Source organism: Periplaneta americana, chromosome 8 (assembly GCF_040183065.1).
Source record: "Periplaneta americana isolate PAMFEO1 chromosome 8, P.americana_PAMFEO1_priV1, whole genome shotgun sequence".
NCBI classification, from domain to species: Eukaryota; Metazoa; Arthropoda; class Insecta; order Blattodea; family Blattidae; genus Periplaneta; species Periplaneta americana.
Genome location: NC_091124.1, coordinates 135292018 through 135317445, shown reverse-complemented (window position 1 = coordinate 135317445; position 25428 = coordinate 135292018). Strand labels below are relative to the sequence as shown.

At 37.3% G+C, this 25428-nt stretch overlaps 1 protein-coding gene across 5 annotated transcripts in view; it reads left to right on the top strand.

Annotated features, from left to right (window-relative positions):
- Bruce (BIR repeat containing ubiquitin-conjugating enzyme) overlaps window positions 1–25428 on the top strand; it is a 571194-nt gene that overhangs the window by 475112 nt on the left and 70654 nt on the right. For all 5 annotated transcript variants that reach the window (XM_069833681.1, XM_069833684.1, XM_069833683.1 and 2 more), the window contains 5 exons: window positions 1199–1414; window positions 1844–2070; window positions 13147–13363; window positions 13672–13886; window positions 18821–19009. In XM_069833681.1, coding sequence (XP_069689782.1) covers window positions 1199–1414; window positions 1844–2070; window positions 13147–13363; window positions 13672–13886; window positions 18821–19009 — 1064 coding nt within the window. The remainder of the gene's footprint in view (window positions 1–1198; window positions 1415–1843; window positions 2071–13146; window positions 13364–13671; window positions 13887–18820; window positions 19010–25428) is intronic.

The following is a 25428-nucleotide window of genomic DNA, read 5'->3' as shown; positions in this document are numbered from 1 at the left end:
CACAATCTAGTGATCAGAAGTTGCGCACCACCATCTCTCCTAATCCCGAGGTAGAAATTTTATATTAAAATTTCTGACCCCGCTGGGAATCGAACCCAGGCTGGCTAGTCTGGAGGCAGACATGCTACCACACAGCTAACTCAGCAGACTGTGGAAGAATATAAGAATAAAATATATAATGATGAAGAGAAATATTACTACGAATAACAAACAACTTACTTAAGTAAAATTGTAGTGAATAAATGTTATTATTCAAGTAATAATGCGATTTAGACAATCCATGACATGAATGTTAGAAGTGTCAGAAAATTGCCATTTCACTTGTTAAGTTTGTATTGGAGGATTTATGTAATGTGGTATAAAATAAACCTTAGTGTGTTTTTTAATTCATATTTGAATGTGAACAGTTTACTGTGATAATACTATTATTTTCAAAATAATCAGAGTAATTGTATAAGATTATTTATAGAATTATGCCTAAAGTAAAGGAATTTATTGTGTTTTTATGCATTATTTGGAGAAAGAATGGTTAATGTTATACAAGCTTATCTTTTGACATAATAGTAGATCTGTTTATGAAAGAGGGACAGAAAGAGGAGGGCTATTTCGTCTTTCGAGATGGGCTCAGAGTTCATTGCTTTTAATTCGAACTATGAATGAGGGAAATATATGAAGTCTCCGAAGCTCTATACACATACAAACATAGCACCATCACCAGGACTCAAATTCTGGTTCCTAGATATTTGCCAGACATTGCTCTCAAATCCACACAGGAACTCTGTCGAAGAGGTTCAACTTCAGTGAGTTCCTTCAGGAAAACAGTATTGCCGAAACAATTGAATGGCTTTAAATTCGTTATGTTAATTGAGTTCTCATGTAAATAAGCTTTGAAATATTCCAGGATTTAAGAAGAGTGCTCATTAAATTATTTAATTATTGTAAAGCCGTGAAGTGGTTAGAACATACTACTGCCAACTCTGTATCTGAGTTCTAGTAAATTGAAATTCTTTCATTTAGAATTATTTTTTTATTTTTTATTCATGTACTTTATTTTTTAATTTTTTGGATTGGAGGTAGAATAAAAGTGGTTGCTATATTAGTATTTTTATTGGAAGTTATGAAATAACTGAAATTGCAAATTATCATTGAAGATAAAAGATTATTGAAACAAAAAATTGCTTGTGTTCATTTTGTGCAGATTCAACATCACCCACATCACCATTCGTATCAGGGTTGTCTGTACCTCAACAGACACTACAGCATCCAACATGTCCAGGTATAGCTTTACCTGGCCAGATGACCCTATCTCAGCTGCTTACATTGGCAAAAGAACAAGGAGAATCTCTAAGCACTCCATGCATCACACTTACTCTGACACAACATGCAAAATCTGCATCAAGCAAAGAAGCTAAAGGTAAGCATTTGTTGTCATTAGTGTGAATTCCATTGTCAAGATTGAATTGTAACATGTTTGGTACACCTCTTGCGACTCTATTTAAGAATAAATTTCAGAAATCAAAGTAAAAGAGAATTTAAAAAATAGTGCATGGGATATTATTAATTGTATTCTATTTCTAAAGTGCTCTTACTGAAACTAAGGACATAAAATCAGTCCCTTCTCCTCTCTCTTCCTCTTGTATCTTTATTTTTTTTTCTATTTCTCACGACTTCTTTCTCCCTTTCTTCCTTTTCTATAATTTGAATTTTCATACTGTTGGTTTTTCCTATTTTTCCATTATCATATTATTCTATCTGCGATTATTAATATTTTGAAACAGGTGGCAAATTTGTGGATATATAAACAATACTTCACCCACAAAGAATTGGAATATCTCTGTTTCAGAAGGTACAGCTAAGGTTGAAACTGAGCAACTACTGTCATACCCTGGCCTACCCACTCCGCTACAGGTGTTCACTCAACAAGGAGGCTTGGCACTTTTAGCACAACATCTGCCGCTTGTGTATCCAGAGACACTCCGATACTCCACACCAGACAAGGTGTCCACTCCAGATGCACTAGATGCTGAATGGGTCAAAGTGGATGCAAGTGATGACATCTATGAAGTTAATGTACGCATTATGAGTTCTTAATTATCCATAATTAAAATTAATGACATCATAAGAAGATTGTAAACAAAATTACTTGTCTCACCCTCTCCGAAAGGATGACTAGGTTATTGATTTTTCATAATTTTTCTTTAATTCTAGTACAAATCCAGAAACAAAATTTGGGCCGCCTGAATTTCCCAAATTACAGTTATAACATAATGTGAATGCTCAGTACTGTACAAATTAGCTTAATATTTCTCCCCCCCCCCCCCCCCTCAGTTTTTGACGTATTGTAGGTGGTGATTTTTATTTGTAGATTTTGATCTTCAAATTGTAAAAAACTCAAAAGGTAGAAATGGTTCATAATACAAGAATCACTGAAGGAAGACTAAATACATAGCAGAAGCTCAACCAATTTTTTTCTGAACTTTTATAGACAATAGGAATTTTGATTCAACTATAATAATAATAATAATAATAATAATAATAATAATAATGGCTTTATTTAACCTGGCAGAATTAAGGTTGTAAGATAGGGTTGCCATATTTTGATAAGCAAAAAAGAGGACACTTTATCGACACCTACTTCCGAACAGATTGCTATTATAGGTCATATACAATACTGATACATGTACTAGACTAGTGAAGCTGAGAAATATTGCTAGTAGTAATTTTCTTAACCTTAAATAACAAAATAATAATACAAACAAGTGAATTGGTTATAATTTAATCTTTATAACCATGAGTCTAATTATAAATCACAAAAAAAAACAATAATAATAATAACACACAATATCAATACTTTGGTATCCTATATTGCTACAGAAAAGTTATCTTATGATCTGTCACTTTCAGATGTACTTTGTCCATCTTTCTGATGCTGACTGGCCCGAGCATATTTCTCTGTAGATCTGATTTTGTTCAATAATTGCTTATTACTTAAAAGATAGTTCTGAAATTCTTTGCAAGTAACATGCTTACAATTATACTGAACTAGCAATATACTTCGCACTGATTCCACAGATAAGTTTCCTCTTCCTTTGCTCCACTGACTTTGCATGAAAGAGAAAATGCGTTCCACATTTGCATTATGTGATGCAATAGTGAAAACAAACTGTGCAATCTTCAAAAGTTCTGAGTGGCACACAGTCTTAGAGGACTCAAAATACTTGGTCCACTTCTGATGTGCAAAGTCATCTTTGTGTTGATTCACAAATTTCTTGAGGTTGCAGAATTTATCAAAGCACTTCACATCATCTATTGAGACATCACTACCCAGAAGAAATTTGATGGAAGATTGTACCTTGTCCCAGTCAAGTGAGTCACTAAGAGACAGTCCACACCTATGGAGTAACAGCTAGCGCATCTGACCGCGAAACCAGGTGGCCCAGGTTCGATTCTCTGTCGGGGCAAGTTACCTTGTTGAGGTTTTTGCCAGGGTTTTTCCTCAACCCAATATGAGCAAATGCTGGGTAACTTTCAGTGCTGGACCCCAGACTCATTTCACCTGCATTATCACCTTCATCTCATTCAGACGCTAAATAACCTAAATATGTTGATAAAGTGTCGTAAAATAACCTACTAAAAAAAAAGAAACTAAGAGATAAAGTGTCGTAAAATAACCTACTAAAAAAAAGAAACTAAGAGACATCCAAATGAAGCACAACATCTCTTTCATGGACTCCAACCAATTTTCAAGATACTCTATGCAACAGTCATATATGTCATCTACTTCAGCACAGAATTTGTGACACTTGGCACCAAGACCCTCCTTATGCTTTTCCTCTAGAAGACTCTTAACTTTGAGAGACATAAAGTTTTTACGTTCAGTGAGCATGTCCTGAACACAAATGAGAATTTTCAGAACCTCCACAACTGAATTATTTTCCCTTTTAAGTTCTGAAATATACGAGTAAAACATACTCATAAGAAACTCCAAATGAAATAAATATAATTCACTAAACTCGTCTTCAAAGAACTTTTTTAAAACAGTTGGTGGCTTACTGAGTGAGAGAAAAAATGCCCTGAGAACTGAAAACATGTGAATGAGTCGAGAGATGCCTGGAAATAATGACAACCTCCTTGTCTTGTTATGAGATAACAGGTTTTTGTACTCTTGTCTACAGATTCGCAATACTGTTTTAACTGCTCATTCGCACTGTATAGATGTGAAAGTACTAGTATATCTTCAAAATAATACTTTCAACATCAAATCCAGAGTGTCTACTGCTTGATGAACACAGTTATTCAAAATGTGTGCTGGACATCCCAAACCAATTTAAGTTTTGTTGTATAGCAGTAACTCTTTCTTCAAATTCACAAAAAGATTTCTTCCTTCTGAATCCCGTCATATCCCTCCAAACATCATGTTGCAGTTATCACCTGTGAATGCTATGCATTTCTTTACAAGCCCTTTACTTTCCAGAGTTTCCTTCACATATGACGATATTGTATCTCCATTCTCATTGGGTTGACTTTTCGATTCAATTATTTTGGACTGCAAACCATCATTCTTCCAGTCGAAATACTGGATAACTATTGGAAAGAGCTTTATCGAACCATGGTTACTATCATCAGTGGAAACTTTACAATAAAGTATTTCATTTTCTTCAATGGTTTTTAAAACATTTCCCAAAGAATTGGATCCCGTAACAGAGTTTATAATTGCCTCTGTCTTCGTTTTTCCACAATAAAACTTCTTCACAATATCCAAATCTGGGAATATCTTCAGTAGGCCAGATATGCATGCCATCACGTTGTAACTAACAGTGTGGAAAGCGAAAGTTCCTTCTGCTGTGGTTACTTCATCTTTCAATTTGCTGCCAATTAATTTTGTAGAATAACTTTCTCCTCGAACTGCTCTTTTGTGCTTTCGCATGAGTTTCTTAATAATGCTAACATAACCACAAAATATATATTGAGAAGTCAACATGGAGATGGAAACCTGCAGCATGACTGCGGCTGCAAAAGTAGCGCCTTGTGTGTGAACAGACTCGCAATCTCCAGTTGTAACTTTTGCAGCACTCGGGTTCCGCAGCACGAAAAGTAGCGTGCAGCGTGCTACTTTTGGCTTACGTGTGAACACGACACGCAACTTTTGCAGCTGCAGTACAAAAGTTGCACAGCAAAAGTAGCGACGTGTGACCGTAGCCTTAAACACAAGACACAAGCTTCCAAACATTACAAAAATAAAACATCGATAATATTGCAGCCAAAGAGTACAGAAAGAGAAGTTCACGAGAGCATTTAAAGTGGGGTGGACTAAAGCATTACTTAACTGTAACGATTAGAAGGTTCCAATAAAGTAAGTGTTACAAATGTTTAAGACATTTTCCTTCACTACTAACGTCGTATTTTGAACTTAACCTAAAAACTCGGACAGTTAGCCAGAATCTAAAAACCCACCTGGACGAAAAATTTAACCCTAAAAAGGAGGACATGTCCGAGAAAACCCGGATGTATGGCAACCCTACTGTAGGGCCTTCTCTTACACTCAACCAGGATTAAAACTTGCTTACATAGTTCAACATACAAGTGAATTGGATTTAAGTAATTACATACAGGTACGATTTACATAATGATATCAAAAGAGGCATTTAAATAAAAATTTACCTAATAAAATAAAAATAAACACATACATATTAACGTTGGGATCATTCCATTGTAACAAACGTCACATTCTTACATGGGTTTCAACATTTGAAATTTTAAAATGCTCTCTCAATTAATATCACTCAAGAAAAGAATTGTATTTCAATGGATACCATCCCATTGTGGAATCCTGGGAAACGAGAATGCAGATGCTTTAGCAAAGAAGGGCAGCACTGCTACTTACAGACCTGTTACAAAATCTACGTATTACTCTGTGAAAAGATTTATTAAATCTACATACTTAGACTTCAGCAAACAAAATTTGATAACACAATCTCAAGGGAAAAAATGGAACTCTATGCATCGTAATTCACAGTTAATTCCCGATTTACCACGAAAATCGTCTGTAGCTGCATTTAGATTGGCAACAGGCCATGATTGTTTGGCCAAACACCTGCATAGAATTGGAATATATCAGTCCCCTAACTGCCCATTGTGCAACTCAAACCAAGAAATGGATTCGGAACACCTCAAAATCTGTGCTTCAATGGCTGATCATGATAATATCTTTGAAAAATATTGGAGTGCAAGGGGTCAAATGACTTTGTCAAACGCCTGGCATTAGAAAATAACAACAACATTTGAAATTTTTCTGTAGTCAACTACACACAAGAAAAATACTTTAGAACATACCTGGTAATAGAGGATAGTTTGAAGATTGGATAGTGCCAAAAATATAATCTTGTGATGGTGCATGTTTATGTGCTTACAATTTGAAAAAATATAACAAACGTTACATCAAAGGACATGGATTCTTAAGTTACGAAAGACTGTTGTGAATCTCTGTTCTTATGATATTTCATGTCACATAAAAAAATACAGCTTCAATCTAGGAAAATTGCAGAACTAAATGACATAAACGTTTTTAATTCTACAGACATATATTACCTGAAAATAATTCTAAACTTAGAGTAACAAATGTTACAACAGTGTAACAAAGGTTACCAAGTCAGCATTGAACACCTTGTAAAAAAATATCCTAGTGATAATTTAAAAAAATGATGAGGCTTTTTATGTTTCCTAAGGGTTCAACATCTCCAGTATTTGAGAACAACAACTGTGTTTGGTATGGCAACTTTCACACATAGGGTTTTTTGGATTCCTACCACTGGCAATGCACTTTTCCATTCTTCTAAATGTCTACAGCAATTGAGTCAATTTTATCACCACAGATATACAGGAAAAACAATGTATATTGTGTTAGATTTCTTGATGTCACAAAATTGCTCAGCATTTTGCACGGTAGCATTTCCTTGTAGAACATGCTTTCATACACTGTGCTTACAAGGTAACTCTATGAAGTTTTTTAATTCTACTGCTCCTTTAATTGTTTTGTTTTATTGTATATGTGATTTGACAGTTGAATTAGTTGATTATTGAAAAGTGGAGAATTGATTTAGGCTATAGACATACTTTCTTGAACCAGATGACCATCTTCCCATTGCTTAGTCATCATCAATTTTTGTAATCGGTGAGGATTCAATATCTACACATTCTTGACAACTTCTTTCCATACAGTTCTTATTTCCAATTTCACAAACAGTTTTCTTTAGAAGTTCCTGGATGGTTCTTGGTTTTTCATTTGTTTTCCAGAGTCCTTCTGAAATCATTAACTGCATATTTTCACAGTAAAGACAGCAGCACACTACTTGACATGTCTTGTCAGAGACCAGCCTAACATGTTTCGGCCGCATTTTATAAAATGTTGATAGACCAATCTTTACAATTGGATTCTGCTCTTTAAAGAGCTCTTTACGCAGATTATGCATAAGGAACTTTATTTCATGTACTTCTATCCATTCCCATGTACTTTAAAGGTAAGCGTTCACTACATCGTATCGCACGGATCGGAAAAAGACTATCTTTGCTGTAATTGGTATGTAACCGCGTTCACTACATCGTATCGGACGCATCACCTATCAGCAAATCCATCCACGGATGCTTGCGATCATGGCCTTCTTTAATAAATCAGTTTTAATTGGTCAACTGTTACTATTATGTTGTGCCATGTTTAGTGTCACGCCAACTTATTTCGCGTGTAGAAAATTGCGAAGAATTATATAATTTGAGGTGTTCCCATTACAGTAATAAGTCATTTCTTGCAAATATATTATGTAACCAATATTTCTTTCTCTTCAATTAAGACGCATGAAGCAATTACAAATTCTTATTCACTAACAGACGTAATTAATAGACCTAACCTCAACTCCTCTGCTTTCAGTAATGTCAATATCGTACGACGTCATGTTTTAAACAGCTGATAGGAGAATCCAATGAAGCGATGAGGTGAAGCCGTTACAGTGAACGCACTGCGCTTAAAATATTCGTTGCGTGCGATTCATATGAGGAGTGCGATACGATGTAGTGAACGCTTATCTTAATAAAATCTTTCTTTTGAAGAAGTTGACGGGAAACGCCTTCATATTCATAAATATCCTTTGCCTTAGCATAGTATTTACAGTAACAGACAATACAGAAGTTGTGGAATGTTTTGCTGGCTGTACTAATAAATTAAATGATTCGGCAAGCTTTCTTACTATAGCTGTTCTTTTTCAAAGGATTCTAGGAAAGTTTCTTTGTGCTCTTTTCATAGCTTTCCAAACGAAATTGCACTCTTATAAGGAGGACATTTTGAAGAACTATCTTTCAACATACATGAATTCAAACATTTTCCTTTATATCTTCTACAGTATTATTGTATTATCTTCCTAATATCTCTTACTGAAGCTTTTCCAGATTTTGGCCTTTTCCTAAGTTTTTCTCATTATATTACGACACTTTTCTAGTTTCTAGTCTCTGTTGAGTTTTACTGGGTCCATTCTAGCCCTGTAATGCATGCATTGTCTCAGCAGCTGATTTAGAATTTTTTAAAATAGTGAAATGCATATTACATGGTCCGTCAAACATCATAATATACTAAAGCACGTCTTATTTTAAATACAGTGTAGGACTGCCAGACTTAGGCCACAAATTAATAATTTAACCACATTAATATGTAACATCTGTTACTATTTAATTTAACATTTGTTGCAAAGAAATTATATAAAATTATTGTTTTGAAAAATCAGAATATCTAGTAATTCTGTAGGTTACATTAGGAAGTAAGATAATACAAAGTTTCATTTTAAGATAAAAAACAGTTGTTTAATTATGAAACAAAATTCATATTTTCTGTAACAAATGTTACATGATCTAAGATTTCTTTTAAGAGTGAATAATTCCTTTAATAGATTATATTTCCACTCCATTTTACTACATATAGGCACTAAAACAATTACTTTAAAATGTAACTTAGTGCTAACTTCATGTCATTTGGTATTCTGATAAAAATATCCTAAGATCAAATGCTGTAATTTTACCAATATTTCTCTGTAGGAGCCATGTTGACTTTGCTTGTTGGGGGGAAAAAAAAAAACAGATTTTAGCGCCAAAATTAAAATTACACCATGCTGTATAAAGTTAGTGTATTGGAGAATTGTTTACTGCAAAAGAACAGTTTCTTCAATTAAATATAAAATTTTGTCTTTATGTCCCACATCTTGTGGAATGACCCGTTGTTAGAATCAAATACTTGAAATCAGAAGCTGATAATTCAATAAAATGTACATGATGAAAATAATAATAAACATATTGGAATACATATTGGCATTAAGTGATAAATGAGCACGATTTACAGAATATTGTCATAAACAGACATTTGAATAAAGAATACACAAAGATGAACACTGCAGTAAACATATGAGTATTAAATTAGAAGAAAATACTGTTTACATAATAAGATTATAAAGACGATTGAATTAAGTGTACACAATAAAAATAAGAAACAAAAAATAAAAATAAACACAGTGGAATACATTGCATTAAATATTTGCAACACATTAGGTTTGGCAACTTATCATAAGATATTCTTCTAATTTATATTTAAAAGAAATCAAAGTTCGACAGCCATTGACTTCAGGCGGCAGAGAATTCCAGTGATGAGAAGTAGCAACAGTGAAAGATGAGGAATACAGAGATGATGTGTGAAATGGAATTTCTAGCATGTTATCGTGTTGTGACCGAGTATTTAAGTTATGATAATGAGAAAGATTGTGGAATCAAACGAATAAGTAATAGGGGACAGAGGTATGCAAAATTCGGTATAAGAGAGAAAGAGAATGTAACTTGCTCCTCTCGTATAACCTGAGCCACAATTGTTTATTGAAGGAAGGTGAAATGTGATCGTTGTAGCGTACATTACAAATGAAACAAACACACGTATTATGAACACGTTGCAGTTTCTGGGATAAATCCACCCTGAGTTCAGTGAATAAAGTGTCACAATAATCGAAATGAGGCATAATAAGAGTCTGTACAACCGTCTGCTTTAATTTAGTTGTATAGTGGTACAGTCTTTTTAAATGAGTGAAGGATGGAAAATACTTTCTTGCATGTGTGTCCCAGGTAAGATTAGATTCAAAATGAACTCCCAGGTTTTTACAGTTGAACTGAATGGAATGATCGCTTTATTCAGAGTCACAGAATGAAGGTTCAGCTTATTAATATCGGGGATTAATCTTTTATTCGAAAATAAGATATTCTGTGATTTATCTGCATTTAAATTAAGTCCGAATTGTTGAAACTAAGATGAAATAGATTTGAGATCTTTATTGAGTCTATTAATACAGTCACTTAGTCTGTTGGGGCTGGCAGAAATGTATAATTGAACGCCATCTGCATAGATGTGATATCTACAATGAATGACTTAGTGATATCGTTAATATAGAGACAGAAAAGCAGTGGACCTAATAACGAGCCCTGAGGAAATCCTGACTCTACTGTCCGCCAGGAAGAGAACCGATTATTAAAGACATCATACTGCTGGCAGCCAGTAAGGTAGGAATGCAAGTGATAATGCTGTCAGAAAAATTTAACACTCGAAGTTTAGTTATTAGTAGATTCATGTCAACAGTGTCAAAGGCTTTACTATAATCCAATAAAATTAATACTGTTGCTAGTCCTTTATCATAGCCTATCGTATATCTTCAGTTAAATTCAATAAAGCAGTGGAAGTGCTATGGCCCCTTCTGAATCCAGATTGGAAGGGGTCGATAATATTAAATTCAATCACATGATTGGTTAATTGCTTATGAATAATGCGTTCAAGAACCTTTGGTAGAAGTGAAGAATGCAGATTGGTCTAGTGTCTTTAGGAGATGTAGGTGAGTTTACTTTAGGTAGTGAAGACACTAAATCCAAAGATTCGGGTAGGTAGAAGTAATGACAGAAGAATTAAAAATATGTGTTATCACAGGAAACATGATATCAATTAATTTATTAATAAAAACAATGCTTGTTGTCAGAGCCTTGCGCTGTAGATCTGGTGTTTTTAGAGCCTGCCTAACTTCAGTGTCTGTAATATTAGAGAAGAAAAATTTTTCGCGAGTAGGAAGAGGGATGGCTAAGAGAGTATTCATAGTGTTAAGTTTTTATTGTTTTTCAGGTTGTGAGGTGGATGGTGAAGTAAAATACTGATTAAGTTTATCAAGTGATATGTTTGAGATTTCAGTTTCTGTAGTTTTACTTCCTATTCCCATGTCACGTAAATGCTTCCAAAGACACCGTGGGGAAATGGAGGGGTCGACAAGACTGAGAGCATGACGGCATTTGGTATTTCTAATACTTTGTTCTGTTCCTAATTTTTTTATAATAGTAAAAATTTTCTTCAGATTTGTGTCTGTACTTCCTGTAGGTGGCGTAATGTGACACCATGAGGTTACATATGCTATCGGCCATCCATGGAGCAGGACGATGAGTAGCACATCTTTTCCTAAATTGTGCATGTTTATCAAATAATTGTATCACCATGTTATTAAAAGCAACCAATTTTTCATCGACAGTGATTAAGTTAAATATTGTATGCCATAGCAGTTCCATGGCGTCGGAAATTAATTGATCGTTGTCGACATGTTTTAGATCTCTGTAAGTAATGAATTTCGCTGCAGCTTTCAGGCACTGAAAAGGATACTCTGCGAATATTAAGTCATGTGCACATATTCCAGGAACAGGCAAATATCCTGTTGGTACTCTGTCAGGATTGTTTTTAATAATGACATGAATTAGGGTTTCAATAGTAGCTGTATGATGGGTGGAATTAAGGGGACTAGTTATGAAAACAAGACTACGGTGAATAAGAAATAACTTTGGATATGTGAAAGTTTAACCAGGAAATGGAAAGATTATCGGGAAGCCATAATGCAGTTCATCTGATATAAATCTGATGTCATTGAAAAATAATGTAAGTTTTGTGATAAGCGATATTAATAACATTTTGAAATCATTTCTGAATCATATTCTTGAGATGTGTTATTTATTTATGTAGATATACAAATAAAGTATAAAAATTGAAAGAAGATACTCAATTTTGTCCTATTGAAAGTAGTGATGGGACAAAGCAATCAGGGGAAATAAAGTTCCTTAGTACAGTAAAATCCTTCATAACTGTCACCCAGTTAACTGGCATGCCGCGGCAATACCAAAACAATGTCACTTTTGGTTGGGCCAAAAAATAAGAACAGGTGTTTAAATCAGGGCTGTCAGGGTTGCTACATTAGGAAGTCCGCACGAACTTTCATGTAAAGTGAATATTCGAATGTAAAATTAGTGTAGTATTTGTGTTGTGTGATGTGTTTTAATAAAGAAAATCCATACAGTTTTTATGTTACTTAGTTATGATCAAGTAAAATACGAAGAAGCAATTTTTGAAAATACTTATTCAATTATTCAGCAAAATCTTGTATCCAGAACTAATCTGGTTTCTTTGGTGCCAGTTAAGAGGGGTTCTACTGTAGTAGGAAATAGTCAGTTAATGCTTGTGAAAGATGGAATGTCCTGCTCTTGTCAAGATTCTATTGCTGATTATAGCTTGTTGAAAGTAATCATTCTGAAAATTCTATTTCATGGTTTTTTACTTAAAAAAAAGCCTAATGAATAATGAGCTATTGTTGCATAGAGAATTTGAATTGAATTTGCGACCTAAAAGATGTATTGTGCTAACTGTCAAGCTAAGCACATTCCTAATCCACACTGACTGACTAGACCAGCGGTCATCAGCTTACTGCATTCTCGGGCTAGCATCTCTTACCCACAGGTCTCTTACAGAACCAGCATGCGTTGGACTCCTTGCACTCTGCCAATTTCATCAAGTGCTGACAACCACTATGATTTGCTGCATACCCATGTTTCAAGCAGGCAACACTATTTGTCCCTAGACCACAGTTCAGAGCCTGTGTTCAGAGAATTCTATGGAATGAAGATTGGATGGAATGATGGTGATGCCTATTAGGGGAAACAGGAGAACCCCGAGAAAACCCCTACTGCGACCTTGTCCACCACAAGTGCCTCTACATAGAGAAACCAGGCTATGGTATCCAAAATATGACTTCGACTGTAATTTTCTCTTTATAGGACCTTGAAGATTCTCTTCCTGCAGGTAGCTCTTCACCTGGTGCAGGAGGGAATCGACCAAACTCATTACCACCACCTTCAGTTCCACCACATTCTCTAGCAGCATTTGGTTTATTCCTACGCCTGCCTGGTTATGCAGAAGTTCTACTCCGAGACAAAAAGAAAGCCCAGTGTCTCCTGAGACTGGTTCTTGGAGTGACAGATGATGGAGAAGGAGGTATGTATCTCAAGGCAGTGCAAAGTTTCAGTCTGTTACTTGTAATTTCAATTGTAAGAAACTTTCCCTCCTGTAGCATAATATAACTGTAAGATATTGGAATTAGTACAGCAATTTATCATCTTTGTTATTGAGAAATGAGGAGGATGAGAGATAGTAAATAAATAAATAAATAAAATAAAACCAAATAATTATTTCCCGACCCTTTTGAAGATCTTTCGAATATGTTGTTTCCTTCGAAATTAATTATCGTAATAGTATTCATTTGTACAGATTGGTTATGAGCTTGTATTTATTTATTGTTGCAGGAGATATCTTCAGCTCTCCTGTTGCTGGCTCTTTACACACACTACCATTTCAAGTTTTACGTCAGCTTTTTGATTCCACACCACTTACAACTGATGATGGTGTTTTATTACGAAGGACTACAATTGACATCGGTGCAGTTCATCTTCTTTTGGGCTGCCTCTCTGTATTCACCCATCAGACACAAGACATAAATCTTCCTGGTGTTCAGCATGAGGTATGAAGTTTTGTATGTCATGTGATAAAATATTTTGTTTTGCTTATCACAATATTTCCCCTCTCTTCTAATGGCAGATATACAAGATGAACCATTAGTAATGTCATTAATTTCAGGGGTTATACCTTGAGATATTTCGAACAAAAACGTTTGATACAATTTTGCTCACTTTTGCTTCCTATTTGTGATAAAAATTGTTTTATATGAAACATTTCATAGCCTGTTTTGGGAAATCTATTGACCTATAGCCGCGACGCTGTTATTCCCGACATGACTCCTCTTTGCTTACGTCTTAGGAAGTGAAGGCTCTATAAAATCTAGGTAGATAGTATCGTTCGCCATTTTTGTTCTTTCGTTGCCGAGCTACCAGACGAGGAATCTATTTGCCACACCGTTAAACATGATTATATCATAGCTCTTATGATAATAAATCAAACACACTGTAATTCAGCAAATAATTGAGTGGCAAATAATGTCCTCGTGTGCTTCCTCTGAATGCCAACGAAACAGCCAAAATGGCGGGCGATTATATTAAGTATTTATCGAGTCTTAGGAAGTGCATAACATCATCATCAGCGAATCACAAGACGCACACGTTTAAATGTAGCTGACCTCCAAAGTGATTGGCTGCTGAAAATAAGAGCGACGGGACTATAATTCCCAATATGCTCAGTCAATTTAAGAGAGCAGTATAATTAATCATTTATTATCATAATACGCTGTTCTCTTAAATTGACTGAGCATATTGGAAATTAATTCAATGGCTTTCCCAGAAAACGTTATGAAATGTTTCATATAAAACAATTTTTATCTCTAAAAGGAAGCAAAAACGTGCAAAATTGTGTTAAACTTTTTTGTTTGAAATATCTCAAAGAATAACTGTAATTAATGGCATTACATACAGTTCACCCTATATATAAATGTGGTATGATGACAGGACAAATAAATGACAGTACCTGAGTCTCCGTTCACAACAAATGGACTTCACTGAATTTTAACCAAAATATTCAGATAACAGGGCTGATATGTATGTCTGAAATGTTGGACGTCTATGCATGTGTAACATGGTGCAAATACTCAAAAGAATCTTGCACCAAATATATATATTTTTTTAGAAGTATGTTCAATAGGACCAGCCTATTATTGGTATAAAAATGCACTGTAGTGCATTATTGTTGAGTCATTACGTCTGACTATGAAACTAACGAGCCTAGATTGAAATCCAGATTAGGACAAGTTGCTTGGTTGAGTTTTTTTGGTAAGAGGGGTAGAATTTTTAAATTCACTCAAGGTAAATGCTGGAAGCTTCCAATTGATTGGCTCTCAGATTCATTTTGCTATCAGTATTACCATCTTCATATAAATGAATAAAATGATTCTGTTTCAGGCCTGAGTGAACTAGGACTAATATGTGCGAATTCTAGAGACTCAGTCCTAACGAGATTCATTCATAAAACATATTGTGACAGTCGGAAGTCGATCGTGTCCCACAGAGGTCGGGAGCGCACGAGAAAACGAGCGATGCAGCGAAGGTTGCGGCCACTCGGGTCTGGAGGGGACAGACGTAAGAGGGGGGCGCGAGTTGGCTGCGCGGACGCGACGAAGGGTGAGGGGGAAGTAAAGCAGCTGGTGACTGAGCGGAGAAATCCAGAGAACTCTGGATAGGCGTTATCTTCTAGGCATCTGTCGATTGTTCGGGAGATCGTACTCTCCAGAAACTATGGTTTGGTTATAAAAGAAGAGACGCGAGTGAACTAGTGTAGTGTTGTTATAGTCAGTGGACAGCAAGCCAGCCAGTCTTGTGTAGCAGTGAAGCCAGCTTTGAGACCGAAGTTCGACTTGAGTTGTGTCCGTAACTGTGGAGCCGGAAGTCCAGAGTTTGAGTGCAGTGGACCACAGTTGGGGGACCTGAGTTCGAAGTTCAGCGGATTGTCTCTGAAGGTCTGTGGTTCGAGATACTGTGAACTCAAGTGACTGAGCTAGAAGAACTAGCCAAGGCAAACGAAATGTGAACTGAGAACTGATAGTTCTGTTTTGTAAATAGTGCTTTGTGAACATTAGTTAAAATTAGCAGTACATTGTTGTTCTCAATAATTCAAGTAAATTGTCATTGTCATCTGTGGAGTGCAATAACGAATACTGTGTTACTGTGTGGAGTGGAATTCCCATTGTTGACGGGAGCAGAATTAAATTGTAGAAAGTGATTATTATTGTTGAAATAATAAAATTACATTCTTGTTTTGTAATAAAAGTCACAAGTGGTGCCAGAAGCGAGATATTATAGACATAATGGAGAACCTACAGCAGATCCTGCAAGCCATTGCAGAAATGAAAGCAGAAATGAAAAACGACATATGTGAAGTGAAAGCAGAAATGAAAGACGACATGAACAAGCACATCAGTGAGGTGAAGAACGATATAAGTGAAGTGAAAGGCGACATAAGTGGAGTGAAAGATGACGTCACTACGCTAATTGGAAGCGTTTCGGCCCACGTAGATGGAATTGTCGCCATCGTGAAAGACGAACTTGAAGCCGATTTTGACAACCTTACCAAGAATTTTACAACTATAAACGAGACAGTAGCCGAATTGAGACAGGACGTAGACCAGTTTGACAGCAAAATTTGCGTTCTCGAGCACCGTCAAGAGCAGACGAGTGTGTTAATGGACCAACATGCTGAAGAAAACAAGCACATACTCTCGTTGGTGGATCGCCAGGCTAGAGAACATAAACAAATAGTTGCCGAGGAGGTTCGACGTGCCATGCAAGAAGCGGCAACAGAGTTGAGAACTCCATATAGTAGCCCTGCGGAACCATCATCTTGAGCCAAACAGTCGAACGTCAAGACGCCGAAGTTCGACGGTACGACGTCTTGGGCGATTTTCCGTCGCCAGTTAGAGGCTACCGTGGCACATAATGGGTGGACGTCAGCGGAGAAGACTACTCAGCTGCTGACCGCGCTTCAGGGACAGGCATCGGAGATTCTCCACAGCGTTCCCGAAGGTGGGACAGCCGCTGAGATAATGACGGCGTTGGAGGGACATTATGGTGACCATCAACTTGTGGCAGCATTTAGGACCCAACTAAAAACGAGGGTCCAACAGTCAGTCGAGTGCCTACAAGAATTTGCGATGGCGGTGGAACAACTGGCCCATAAGGCCCTCAGGGGCCTACCTAATGACTTCATCGCTGGAGAGGCGGCCTACACTTTCGGCAGTGGAGTTCGAGACCCCGAAATCAGACAACAGCTACTCTTGGCAGAGCATCGCACCATCAACGCAGCTCTGACAGCGGCCCTCAGGATGGAGGCGGCCAAGTCGGCGGCGGGAGTCTCAACACCGCACTGGATCAGGAGCGTCTCGGCGGCCGATACTGGGGGGCGCCAACTGAAGCCACCTGAGCGGCAGAGACGACGAGTGCCCACCTGCTGGTCCTGTGGCAGACCAGGACACTTGAGAAGAGACTGCGACCGATCCAGCCACAGGCAGGAGAGAGAGGTGGCCGACGTCGAGGAGCGGCGGAGACGATGCGCGCCCACCTGCTGGTCCTGCGGCAGACCGGGACACTTGAGAAGGGACTGCGACCAGACGTCGTGCGTGGCCTACCTGGGATGACGCCGCTGCGCGAATACGAGCTAAGGACTGCTTCAGGCGAAAGCTTGCCCATCCAGAGAGAGATCTTCCTGGATCTGACCTTGGGGAAGAGGAAACTGGAGATTTGGGTGTTCGTCGCCAACATCACCGAGGACGTCGTCCTGGGACTCGACGCCATGCGGTTACTCGATGCGACGGTGGACGTCCGGCGCCGTATACTTCATCTTGGTCGGGATGAAGTGTTCCTGATGGACGCCGAAGACCAACCCGTGGCCAGCGAGCTCTCCTTGGAGGGCCAAGTGGAAGAGCAAGATGGCGCCCACGCAGTACGAGTATTGCTGCCCAGCCAAGCCCAGGATGGGGTGGCACCACCATAAGGAGGGAGCAGCCGGAGGACCCCAAATGCTGGACCGACTAGTGGCCTACTAATGGACTGTCCGGGATGGCCAGCCCTAAGGAGGGGGCAATGTGACAGTCGGGAGTCGATCGCGTCCCACAGATCGGGGGCGCACGAGAAAACGAGCGATGCAGCAAAGGTTGCGGCCGCTCAGGTCTGGAGGGGACAGACGTAAGAGGGGGGTGCGAGTTGGCTGCGTGGACGCGACGAAGGGTGAGGGGGAAGTAAAGCAGCTGGTGACTGAACGGAGAAATCCAGAGAACTCTGGATAGGCGTTATCTTCTTGGCATCTGTCGATTGTTCGGGAGATCGTACTCTCCAGAAACTATGGTTTGGTTATAAAAGAAGAGACGCGAGTGAACTAGTGTAGTGTTGTTATAGTCAGTGGACAGCAAGCCAGCCAGTCTTGTGTAGCAGTGAAGCCAGCTTTGAGACCGAAGTTCGACTTGAGTTGTGTCCGTAACTGTGGAGCCGGAAGTCCAGAGTTTGAGTGCAGTGGACCGAAGTTGGGGGACCTGAGTTCGAAGTTCAGCGGATTGTCTCTGAAGGTCTGTGGTTCGAGATACTGTGAACTCGAGTGACTGAGCTAGAAGAACTAGCCAAGGCAAACGAAATGTGAACTGAGAACTGATAGTTCTGTTTTGTAAATAGTGCTTTGTGAACATTAGTTAAAATTAGCAGTACATTGTTGTTCTCAATAATTCAAGTAAATTGTCATTGTCGTCTGTGGAGTGCAATAACGAATACTGTGTTACTGTGTGGAGTGGAATTCCCATTGTTGACGGGAGCAGAATTAAATTGTAGAAAGTGATTATTATTGTTGAAATAATAAAATTACATTCTTGTTTTGTAATAAAAGTCACAATATTATATGCATAGACAAATTTCTAATAATTTATCTCTTTTGTAATTTATTGATGTACTGTAATGTTAACGTTTCCAGTTGGTAATTGCTGCTACAAAAGCCACTGCTGTGTGTCAGGACAGTAGAGGGAAGTCAGATGACAAGTCCCATTTGTACTGGGCTAAAGGAACTGGGTTTGGTACAGGCAGCACTGCACAGTCATGGAATGTCGAGCAAGCTTTACTGCGACAGCGGAGTGAAGAGGAACATGTTACAGTATTACTACAGGTATTTCTGCAATATTTTCAATTTAAAATATAGAACACTGCATTAAAAGTTCATTGTATTATTCCATGCTAAATTAACACAGTAAAATGGTATTTTCCAGTGTGAATTGGTTTGACTTCCACGAAATTTAGTGACTTTTTAGGCACTGTGGGAATATGCATTTATACAGAAGTTTACCTCTCTATGTTGTGTACTTTATGAGGTACAGGGAATCAAAATTTTGATCCCCTCCCCTTCCTATAAAACCTTTTTCATTAGTTAGGTGAATTTGTTTGCAAATATTGTTGTCTGAGTTGAGAGTGATCTCAATAAAATGTATGTGTGTTTATTACACAGAGCTTTCATTTCAAAACTTCCCAGTCTGCGTAACTAATTATTTAAATTGAATTCAGTTTAAACAAAAACCACGTCAATTTAGATATTGAGGGGAAGCCTGAAACCAGGCTTAATTGCATTTTAGATTTCAACCCCCAGCTACTGCCACTTTGAAATTTCAAATGGCATCCCTAAATTTTTATACTTAATTGTGAAAGAACATTCAATTGTTCATACACCTCATTCATTTATTTCACATCTTGTGTTTTATATCCTTTGCTGGCAACCTCGATTGTTGTTACTGTTGATTAGAGCTGAAGCTACAAATACCATTGAAGATTTCTTGTAATAGTTGTGTTTGTGTATTAAATTATTGTAAAATGGTGTATATCCTTCAAGAGAGAACAGAAATCATATTTATTTATGGAGCTGAAAACTGTTGTGCTCGTAGAACTGCTAGAGCTTTCAATGAGAGGCATCCTGAGAAAAATGTAAGTCACCGATATGTCATAGATCTAATATGGAAATTTGAGGAAACTGGTTCTGTGTGCAATAAAGCAACAAATGGCCAACATAGAAAACTCAGATTGAAATACTAGGTCATTTCATTAATGAATGCACCACCTCCATTACAAAAGTACCTGCTGTAACAAACATTTCGGTTGGTTCCATACATAAAGTGCTGAAAATGAACAAATTTTTCCCCTATAAAGTACAAAGTTACCAACAGCCCAGTGAAGACGATTTTGATAGAAGAGTAGAATTTTGTGAATAGATGTCTCAGAGAATTGAATATGGTCCAAATGTGACACAAAATATTTGCTTTAGTGATGAAGCAACTTTTTTCTTAAATGTGTTTGTCAACAAACACAATTGTAGGTACTGGGACATTGAAAGTCCTCATGTGTTTCATGAAGATAATACCCAGTTTCCTCAGAAGATCAATGTGTGGGCTGGAATTTTTGGGGATGATATTGTTGGACCGATTTTCATTGAAGAAACCTGACTGGAGAATTGTATCTGAACATATTAGAAAACGTAATTGATCCACTTATCACACTGTCGCTAGAGAACCAAGTCAATGAAGGAAACCTGGTGTTGGATGAACAAAATTTGCATTTTCAACAGGACAGAGCTTCCCATACCATGCAGTACTTGTGCGACAATGGCTGGATAGAAGATTTCCTGGAAAATGGATTGGTAGGAGAGGTGCTGTAGAATGACTGGCGAGATCTCCAGGCCTGAAGCCGCTTGACTTCTTCCTATGGGGTCATTTGAAGTCAGTTGTTTATACTCCTCCACCTGAGAATATTCAAGAACTGAAAAATAGAATAACCCAAGAATGTAATCAGATTAGTAAGGAAACAGACCAAAACGTTCATGAGGAGTTCCAAAATAGACTGTATACCAACAATGGAGCACATTTTGAATACTTGGTTTAGTGCAAAATAAACTGTTTCTTGTCAGGTAGCCAGGCAAAAGATGTGAAATAAATGAATGAGGTGTGTCATGCACCCCATTGACACGGAAACGCAATACACCTTGGAATTTGGAAGTTGGTTTGCGGTCTCTTATTTCTTATTCGGAGACAGACCTGACCGAGTCTAGCTTTTTTGCACTATTCCCAATACAGGTTCTTGGCTATCCACCACCACCTGCCAATGCATCCGGTACCCACTCAAGGTTGGGCCTTTAGGAGTTTGTGGATAATTTAATATCTTGCCAGGGACCCTCCCATCCCCAGAAACATATATGTTATACCATGGGATTTTAAATGAAAGAATAGTATGACTATTGGATGATGTATAACTTACGAGCCAAACAGTCACATACTACCAGGTGTTTTGTCTGGATCTGTGGCAGACGATCTATGTAATGTCATCATTTTAAGATAGCTGACATTAGAGACATTTGTCTCTTTTTTTTTTTTCTTTGTAACTTGTTTCAGGTAGATTATACCACAATTGTCCTAATGATTTTTGTGTTCCTAATAGCTAAGAATAAAAGAGGTTATTATACATTTTTTCATATCTTTCACCATTTCTCTGAGATTGCTGAATGTGTGAAAATTAATTTAATAATCATGAAATATTTGTGTGTAAAATACACTAATTGTTATTACAAAATACCTCTTATATGGTTTTAAAGGTCATCTTCTGAGCCTGACAGTTTGTCATAATCTGCATACTCATTGTTGTCATAGATCTCTTCATTGCTACTGCACATACACAGGTCTGTGTAGCTTATGGACATTTGCAATTTATGGCAAACCATTCTTTGTCACAATCACAATGTACCAGCTGCATTATCGATTCTGGCGCACTTAGAAGCATACTTATAGTAGGAGAATATTGATTCTCTGACAACTTCCAACAAAATTTTGACAGCACTGGAAGATTGGGGTGTTACTGGTCAGCGCTTTGTCCTACATTGCCTGGTAATGAATCCTTAAAGTGTATGGTGTTAGAGAGGATCTTGTTTGTGGCAGGTGTTCATTTTGCAGTTAGTTATTCGTAAACAACCAACAGCACAGTTGACCAATGTTCGAAATCCTTGTGCCTGGGGAGTGAATTTGACAAATGAATTGCTCTGTACATTGCTTATCTTCATACTTAAATTCATCTAAACACCCAGATATTCTCAAAGTCTCGACACCTTCATCTTCTGCAGTCTTGAGTGCTTTTCAGAAATATATTTTTCATTTATTTTTAAAGCACCCTGTAACATCATCACCCTGACAGAGTATGAAGGCCTAATAATTCCTTTACTTTCGTAAATCCTAAACTTGGGAATACATGGTTGAGCTCTATAAATATTCTACCAATTAAGAAATATATTTTTAATTGACTTATTTTTAAAGCACTCTGTACTATCGTCATCATGAAAGAGCATGAAGGCCTAATAATTCCTTTATTTTTGTAAACTTTAAACTTGGAAATGTCCACACCTGTGGAGTAACGGTTAGCACATCTGGCCGCGAAACCAGGTTGCTCGGGTTCGATTCCCTGTCGGGGCAAGTTACCTGGTTGAGGTTTTTTCCGGGGTTTTCCCTCAACCCAATATGAGCAAATGCTGGGTGACTTTTGGTGCTGGACCCCTGACTCATTTCACCGGCATTATCACCTTCACCTCATTCAGACGCTAAATAGCCTGATAAAGCATCGTAAAATAACCTACTAAAACAAAAAAACTTGGAAATACACAGTTGAGCTCTATAAATATTCTACTAGTTCTGATTGTTCTATCTGGTGGGAAAAATTGTGACCACCATGGTGAAAGGAAACAACATCGGTGTCTGGTTAATAAACGTGGAGGGTAGTAGCACGGCCTGATGTGTATAAAGAGTGCAGAATAATTTTTGTATCTACCTCCTCTTGTGTGTTCTCAAGTTCTCTAACAAATTTCCATCTGATGACTCGACCTCATTTCTCAAACTGTTAACCAGCCTTCTTTTAATCCTTTGAGCATTTAATACTTTCTGAGGAAACAATCTGGTAGTGCTCTTTATTTTAATGATAAAGAATTTAGCTTTCTGAAAATCGTTGCATGCAAGTTCTAATGGTTATAGCCGGAATATAATAAATAGGGGGCAGATATTGATGATCCAAAAATTTACTTAAAATGATCATTAAAATGCGCTTAAACTAATGGACATTTAAATAATATTCACCGTACTCGCACCACAACTTCTTAAAAATTAGTCACCTTGTTTCAATGACTGTCCTGCAAATCTCGGAGAGAGGAGGCAACTTCCTGGAGTTTAGCTAAGATAAAGGAAAAGAACATGCAACAAAATGAAGGTTTTAAGAAAATACTATATATTTTAATGAGGGTTTACAATGTGTTTTCCTATGACCCGCATTATGGAATGCGCGCTGGTTCGAGTGCTCATGGTGGAAGAAATTTTCTCATGAAATTTCGGCCAGTGTATGGGACCGGTGCCCACCCAGCATCGTGATGCACTTGGGGAGCTACGATAGGTAGCGAAATCCGGTTGCGAATACCAGTTATAATGGCTGGGGGGATCATCGTGCTAACCACACGATACCTCTATTCTGGTTGGATGATCGTCCACCTCTGCTTCGGCATGTGGGCGTGAGGCCAGCAGCCAGCTGGTCGGTCTAGGCCCTCACTTAAACTAAGCTGTTGTCAAGCATTTTATATTACTTCCGTTGTATGAAGTGAAGTCTTCAGTGGAATGAGGGATGGACTTTAGAGCCTGTTCCAAAGTATTTGCTTAGAAAATTATTTAACAGACCTATCCAAATGATCTAAAGGTACTTCAAAGTATTAAAAATAACCAAAAAATGCCCCAAAAAATATAAAACTGACCTATTAGTTCAAAAACGTCAAAAAATGCAATGTAAGAAATTATTTTTTTACGTTGATATTAACATAGAAAGGATTTCTATATTAATAGGCATCATCCTAATGTGAAAAATAAGATCATGACTTTTCATCAACATCTCCCCCCTAATAATAAACTTCCGAAAAAGTACTTGATTTGTTACAGAAAAATATTGTACTTAAGGCGGAGGTCGTTATTTTGTGCAATTCCTGTTACTTATTTTCCAACTGACAGTGAGTAGTGAAAGCATAATTTGTTTTCCTTTATTACAGCATATGTACGTACTGTACTGTACTCTACAGTAATTCCTAAATATTGTTCACTTCCTCCTCTAAGGAAGAGGAAAAGGAAAATTTTTATAGTTTCTCGTTTATCCATTTTGTTAAGATATTTTCTATTAAACAGAATATAGGTATGCACACTTTACACTACAAGTTCTCAAACTACACTACTCCTTCACCCATCTAAACAATTATTGTTATTATTACGTACATTACAAAATAACTAGAGTTGGCATCTAATGTTACAACACCATTCTCCATGCCAAATATCCTGCATATGACCCTCAATGGCTTCACAACTCCTGCAAATCAGAGGAGTGCAGCATTGCCTAATAAAGCGAGTATTGCTGTCAAAGGGGACATTGGTGGTTGGGCATTTATTTAATTCTGAAATTCTGTAGCTTGCCAGATATAAAGAGATTGAATTTCTCTGTATGTCTGAAAAATAAACCGTAATTTTAAGCCAAACCATTCCCTCTGTACAATTATTATAAAGATACTGTCTTCCTCCAATGAGTTTAGCGCTGGGACCTGAGGTATTCTTGCCATCGGTGTGAGGGGTTGCAGGTAGATTCTTTTGTTGCAACAGCCAAGCCGAGCCGAGCAGAGTAGGAAGTATTAATTGTCCAAAAATATGCAGTCTTCAGCTTGTCGTAGTGTGTGAATATTTCATATACATATTGTTTACCTAGGCTTATATGGTTTTGTTATTAATATATTAAATATATTGTTGCAATTTTTGCTCAAACATCTCCCTGATGTTAGCTATGTTAATATTATATGAATTACTCATATTAAATATTTCACCGCTACAAGTCATTTTTAAGGAAATATGCTGTGGAAAAGTTTTTGGCTATATTCTGTTGGAATTTTAGAATATGTGTGATTGGTATCGTGAAAAACAGATTCCTATAATGTCATGCGAAAATCATTTGTTGGTGATATCTTAAAATACAAATCAAGTACCTAGTTTTACTTCGCAAGTGAGTTCAGTGATACAGCATATTTAAATTGATTACTTTACAAATTTAATTCAATTCTACTCATCACTAAATTTTATAGTATGATTCTTCTTTTCATTTATTTTATTGTATTTGTATTTCTGGTGGTGTGATGGCCTTAACTTCACCAGAATAAATAAATAATAAATAAATAAATAAAATTTTCTACAATACTTTTCTTCTCTGAATACGTAAGTATCTCTTCTCGCCAAAAATACGTTAGAAAACTAATAGACATACTGCTCTCGTAAATCAGGCGAATGTTTTCAGTATGGTACTTCCTTCAGACTGCCGCTGTCACTGTTCCCTCCCACTCCAGTACTGTGCTAGACTAGTCAGAACCGCATTCCTCTCAGCACTAAACTCCTCAGAGGATGACAGTACGAGTTATAGCACAGTGTTCAGACTTACCACATTCTGGAACAAGAGCACTAATGTATAGAATGCCTGTATCACTCAAGACACGCAGTTATG